Source organism: Camellia sinensis, chromosome 7 (genome assembly GCF_055761805.1).
Source record: "Camellia sinensis isolate YWXY chromosome 7, ASM5576180v1, whole genome shotgun sequence".
NCBI lineage: Eukaryota > Viridiplantae > Streptophyta > Magnoliopsida > Ericales > Theaceae > Camellia > Camellia sinensis.
In genome coordinates this window covers 68,594,014-68,600,655 of record NC_138967.1, presented here as the reverse complement: position 1 = coordinate 68,600,655, position 6,642 = coordinate 68,594,014, and the positions used below count along the sequence as shown (strand labels likewise).

The following is a 6,642-nucleotide window of genomic DNA, read 5'->3' as shown; positions in this document are numbered from 1 at the left end:
TTCCCGCAGGCATGGAGTTTGTTGTTATATACGTTCAGCTAGATAAACGCAGTGTTCCGTATTCATCAGACATCCACTTTTGCACAATTGGTTGCTAGTGTTTGTGACAAGTTTGATATGGTCGAGCCGAGATTGGTTTATTTCTTGTTCACCATTCCTAGATACAATAAGTTTAAGGTTGATTGCGATGATGATGTGCAAAACATGTTGTCACTTGCAAAGTCATTCGATCTTGACCATATTGATGCGCTAATTCAAAGGCAGTGTAATGGGTTGGGTAGTCAATGTGGTGTGACAGTGTCCCCCAATGATGGGGCGTGTGAAACCATAGATTATCGTATGTCCGATATAGAAGATTGGAGGGATTTAGTGGTGTCATACTATCTACATAGAACGAAGACGTTATTGTTTACTGGATGGGCATTCGGTATTACACATGTTGGTCAATCTTTTCTCGGGGGCACACATGAATTCCGGAGGGTACTCTGCAAGTATGCCATGGAATGTGGATTTCAATTAAAGTACGTGAAAAACGACTCTCTACGTGTCATGGCTGTCTGCAAGTTTGCAATGTCAATCGGGTGTGGGTGGTTGGTTCACGCACAAGTATTTGCTTCGAATGAAATTTTGCATTTGAAGAGGTTTAACTAGGTCAAAATTGGTGTCCGATGTCATCGTAGACCGTGTGCGTGAACAACTACTCAATTGCCCAATAGATATGGTGTTTGACATAAAGGACGATTACGGGTTAGATATTAGTTATCAGGTTGCCTGGTTAAGGGTGGAAAAAATGAGAAGTGAAGTGTTTGGCGAGTACGCCATGTCGTTCAACCAACTCAGGTGGTATAAAGATGTTGTTATGCAAAACAACCCACGTAGTCACATTAATTTGGATTTCGATCACCAAACTGGGATGTTTGTTAGGTATTTTATAGCTTTTCGTGCAAGCATCGATGGGTTCAACAGTTGCCGTCCACTTTTATTTTTGGATGGGACCTTTCTGAAGGGGAGGTTCAAGGGTACGTTGCTCGCGGCTACAGCTAAGGATGGGAACCAAGGTATGGTTTACAATTTGTAATGGGTTTTTTTTGTACAATTTCATGAATATGTTACACCTTTGTCATTATAACACAACATGTGGGTCACAATTTTTCCAATTTATTATTTTATATTGCATTCTGAACCACTACTTGCTTCATTTATACGTTATGGACATGCACGTTATGCAGGGTTATTCCCCGTCGCATTTGCTATTGTCGATTTAGAAAACGCATCCAACTGGGAGTGGTTCTTACGTCATATGGGAAAAATTGTGGATGGTTCACGGGAATTAACTTTTGTGTCTGATCGTAATGCGTGTTTGATACAATCAATGCACACCGTCTTCCTAGCAGCACACCATGCATTTTGCTTGCTACATCATCAGATGAATCTCCGAGACCGGATGAAATATGTTAGCGCTGATTAGAAAATTGGTCTAATGCGGAAGTTACGGGAATGTGCTTACGCACCTACAGTTACTTCATTCAATCAGAAAATTGATGTTTTGAAGCAACGTAGCCCAGTGGTTGTTGGGAATTTCTTAAAAGACTTGCATCCCCAACATTGGGCCAACGCGTATTTCAGGTGCCTTTTGTTTTTTTGTGTTACATTATTTTAAGCATTTGAGTAATGCCCATTGCATATTATCAACATCAATTATTTTTTTCCTATCCACAGGGGTCGTTGCTACGGTGAGATGTGGTCCAACGCTACGGAGTCATTCAACAACTGGATTCGTGAAGCTCATCACCTGCTCATTACTCAATTGGTCGATGCGATTAGAGGGAAAATCATGGAAAAAATTTCAAATCGGAAAGTTAAATCTAGCGGTTGGGTGGGCGGAATTTGTCCCAAAATGGAAAAACTTTTGGTGTCCGAGTTTAAAGATAGCAGGTCGTGGATTGTTAGTCAGTCGGACAACAACATTTTCGACGTTTGTTCCCAGCCATCGGTATTTGTTGACATTGGCAGTCGTTCATGTTCTTGTTTTCAGTGGCAACTAAATGGTTTTCCATGTTCCCACGCAGTTGTTACTTTTCGAAATAGTGGTAAGAATGTTTACGGTTACATTGAGTCATTTTATCACGTGGTGAAGTATAAGGCAACGTATGCAGGGTCCATCCACCCAATTCCCACAGTAGAAAAACCCAAGTTCACAACCTCAAACTATCTCATTGCACCACTTATTTACAAGCGTCCTCCCGGGAGGCCCAAGCAGAAAAGAATTCCATCAAAGGGTGAGGTTGTTCAACTTATTCGGTGTGGCCATTGTGGCAAAATGGGTCACTATAATAGGAAAACATGCAAGGAACCAATGAAGCGTACTCGTATTTTTTTTGTTGGTCACAAACCGTTGCTGAAATAATTGCTTAACAGTTTCCTTACTTTGCGAACATTATGCAAAATTATATATTTATTACATTTGAATTGATGGAAGTTTATGAAATATTATATATTTGTTATGTTTGGCTCAAATCGTGAAACACGTGAACTAAAAAAAACACCGTCTAGTCACAATGAGTTCATTGGTTGTTTTACTGTATCACTTTCTTGGTCGTTACGCCAAACCCTCCACCTACTTCACAATGCAGCCCCTTATTTGTGGGACACCTTTTTTTGTGCAGCGCTATGCTATATTACATGGTTCCATAACATCAAAAGCTGATAATCAATTACAGTACATTTTAACATCACTCAGTGCGCTGCTACATTGCTTTCATTTAACTCCTACACAAGAACGGGAGTGATACAAGTTTTTTTATGTGAGATGTTACAAAATCGCAAACTTATCTTAAGAAAAATAGATATTGTTGCCAATAATAAGCTACGCAGCTTCTGTTTATGAAACTATCTAACGATTGACATATTGTGCAACGATATGCTATATTACAACCAATCCTAACGATTAACATATTGTTCTAAATATTATTTCGGAAGTAACTATACCAAACGTTTCATTACATTCAACAAAGTTACCCCACACAAAGATGTTTAAATTATTCATAAATAAAATTTTCGTACAAAATAATAACAAATCAACCTACGACATTATCATTGCCAAATACGCGAAGAACTCATTCATTAATAGCATCACACCATCAACTATAACACAGACAAAACTGTGAACAACAAACGGTGGCAACAGTGCAAACAATCGTAACGCTTGTTACATTACTCCAAACATTATCAACAATGTGCATATCTCAAACGTCTTATAGTGTTTAAAAAATTGTGTCTCTCTATGCTGTTTGACTTACACGTGCGTCTTAACGTTATCACGCTCGCATTCAAAAAGCGACTAACCACATTGAAACATTCTGCCGTTGTCCCAAACCTTCAGGAAAGTCAACCAAAACAAGTTCCACAAAAACTTTTAACCCATAATGATATGTAAATTATTCGCAAATGACAACATAATCAATAACCAAGTCAAACTGTAAGCAAAGTCAGCTGAAAAACTGTGACACCTCGAACGTTTAGTCAAGTCCATATAAATACACGTGATAATAGATTATTACATGAATAAATGTATAAATCTAGAATGGTGTTGGGTTATTAATTAGGGATTATTATTTGAGGCTAACTATAAAATTTATAGTACAAATAAAAATAAAAATAAAAAAAAATAAAAAAAGAAAAAGAAAAAAAGAGGGAATAAATAATAATATAAACAATAATAATAATGGGTATGGTAATAAAATAAATAATTAATTTTCTGTTGGTATGTGTTAATGTGTAATTTAATTAAAAATTAATTTACTTATATAATTATATTAAAATATTGGGTCAAATGTAATTATCTTAATTGTTATCCTAATTAATTCTTAAGATAGGTATGAATCTCGGGTGAATCAGAAATAATCTGGGGAGCGATTCGAATCGGCCACGTGTCGGCCAATCGGTGGACTCATCTCACTATAAATAGTGAGAAGTTGTTCAATCTGTGGAAGTAAGAAACAGAAAAGAAGAAAGGAAAAGAAAGAAAGAAGAAAGAAAGAAAAGAGAGTGGGAGAAGTACGTAAATAAGTTGGGTTTGTGGAGTAAGGCTAAGGGTCACTATTAAGGTGAGTTATATTATACCTTGAGTTACCAAAATGTATTTTATTTACCAAAATCTATTTTATACAAGTTATATTTTATTAGTATATTAATAAAAGTTATGTTTTATAAAGATTTCAGTTACGTGTTTTTATTTCTGAACCCTATTTGCTTAAAAGGAAACTCATGGATATGTTTGTTTTTATTTTAAAGAATATTTGGCTATAACCTTATGTGAAAATATGTTTTGTGAATACCACCACGGGAGTCCCATGCCTTGGGGGACTTAAATAACCATTGGCTTAGTGAGTCCCATGCCTTGGGGTACCGGGTTTGGGTCGTGACAAAAGTGGTATCAGAGCAATGGTTCTTTTACAAAATAATAATAATAATAATAATAATAATAATAATAAAAAAAAAAAATAAAGAAAGAAAGAAAATAAATAAATAAATAAATGAAGAAAAAAAAATGTATTAAACTTGCATTATTATATGTCTAACGCATATAAGTCATGTTATATATATGTCTAGGCTAAGTTTTCTTGTGTTGTAGGACATGGCAAACCTATTGGAGCTATTCTGGTACGAGCCCCCAGAAGCTCATCTCCTCCCGAACCAGTTAGAGGGCTGGGGTGACTCAGAGAGTCTGATCAGGCAAGCCCATCCAACACTTGACCATCTCATGGAAAGATCCGTTTACTTACAGGCTGACCCCGATGAGGACCTATTATTCTGGAGACTTAGCCGAGATAGCACCCGCGAAAGGTACATAGGACCAACCCACGTTGTTGGTCTTGCTCCAGATATAGAACCACCACATTTTCTGGTCGCACCTCTACCTGTAGGCTTTGCAGAGAGGAGGGGACCTGCATATCCTAGTAGCCACCTTCGCACCACGACACCACTTCCCCAGCACATTGTCTATACCCCAGCTGTGGACTTTACCGACGGTGCATCATACCTGGAGACACCGATACGGATTACTGGACGGGAATTCTGGGGTTATGATCACGGTGCTCCTGTTTACATGGTTCAGATAGTATGGAGCTGCTTCGGAGTTGAGCTTAGTGGGTGGGAGTTTGAGTCCAGCATGCAAAGTGAGTTTCCGGAGTTGTTTCATGGACCAGTTTTCCGAGGCCAGTTTCCCTGATGGCCTAATGGATCATTTTAGATATCTGACCAGAAGACCCTTTTTGTGAGCTGACCACGAGTAGTCTAATCCTTTTGTATTAGTAAGATTAGACATTGATTGTGACCGCCAGACTGACACCTTATATATGGTAATAATGATGTATCTGGTATTAATGTGATGTATATGTGGTAATGTTAACATGATGATAAGGATATTATATTATCTAGTATTAATGTGATGTATATGTGGTAATGTTAACATGATGATACGGTGGTGATATTATAGCAAAATTAAAATGATATATACAAATGTGGTAACAATAGAACTAATATGTTACATATGACGTTATATCAAAAATTGTTTCAATATGATATCACACTTACATCATTTTACCTTGTAGTAATGGCCAACGAAGGAAACGAAAACGGATCATCAGTCAGCGGTACCATCCCAACAGAACAGAACATGGAAAGGGCAGTCACCAACTTTTTACAGGCCTTGCAAAACAGCATAACCAATGGGACAGTAGAAAGACAAGAAGGATCAACTACGATCAAACAATTTCAAGATCTGAAACCCACCACGTTTATCGGTAGTCCAAACCCACTAGTAGCAGAGGCTTGGGTCAGGGACATGGAGAAAATCTTCCGCGCACTACCTTGCACAGAAAGACAGAATGTGACTTTTGCCACTTTCACCTTCAAAGACGATGCACAAGAATGGTGGCTCCTTACCTTGGAAAAGGAAGATATTGTGACTTGGGCGAGGTTTTTAGAAGTATTCTATGAAAAGTACTTTCCAGATTCACTACGGGAACAAAAAGCGTCAGAATTCATACATCTAAGGCAAGGAACCATGACAGTGGCCGAATATGAAAGTAAGTTCACACAGCTGGCACGATTCGCGACATATGTCATTCCCACCGAAGCCCGAAAGGCCAGGAAATTTGAAGCAGGGTTGGATCCTGAAATTAAGGACAGACTGGAGGTTCTAAAACTACCAACCTACGCGGCGGTGGTAGATCGAGCGTACATTGCGGAAAAAGGAATTAAAGCTTTGCGATCTAGAGAGCCAAGTCAGAGGAAACAATTTTTGGAAAGAGATAACAGAAGACCCAATGTAGCACCCCCCAAAAGAATAATTACAAGCACAACCAGTTCAATCGGTCCAAGCAATCAAGGTCCTACAGACCTTAAAGGTGGCGTTATTCCAGCTTGCTCTACCTGTGGAAGAACTCATTGGGGACCATGCCGCCAGGATACGAGAGCATGTTTTAGGTGCGGCCAAGTTGGTCATTTATTGAGAAATTGCCCAAAGCTCGTCCGCCCCTTTGAACCAGTCCGAAAACCCGCAGTACCTGAAGGAGCGAGAAAAGACCAAAAACGCCAAGGAAGAGCTTTTGCCCTGGTGCCTGGAAACCCAGAAGTTAC

General features: G+C 38.6%; 1 protein-coding gene across 1 annotated transcript; it reads left to right on the top strand.

The window, feature by feature from the left end:
• The first annotated feature begins 718 nt into the window (after positions 1 to 718).
• LOC145795873 (uncharacterized) lies at positions 719 to 1,468 on the top strand. The gene is made up of 2 exons (XM_082880801.1): positions 719 to 1,058; positions 1,230 to 1,468. The coding sequence occupies exons 1-2, from the start codon at positions 719 to 721 to the stop codon at positions 1,466 to 1,468; spliced, it is 579 nt and encodes a 192-aa protein (XP_082736927.1).
• The last annotated feature ends 5,174 nt before the right edge of the window (positions 1,469 to 6,642 follow it).

Coding starts and splice junctions, on each gene's coding strand:
- LOC145795873 (XM_082880801.1), top strand. CDS start 719: ATGGTGTTTGACATAAAGGACGATTACGGGTTAGATATTAGTTATCAG. Junction 1,059..1,229: donor AGCTAAGGATGGGAACCAAG/GTATGGTTTACA, acceptor CACGTTATGCAG/GGTTATTCCCCGTCGCATTT.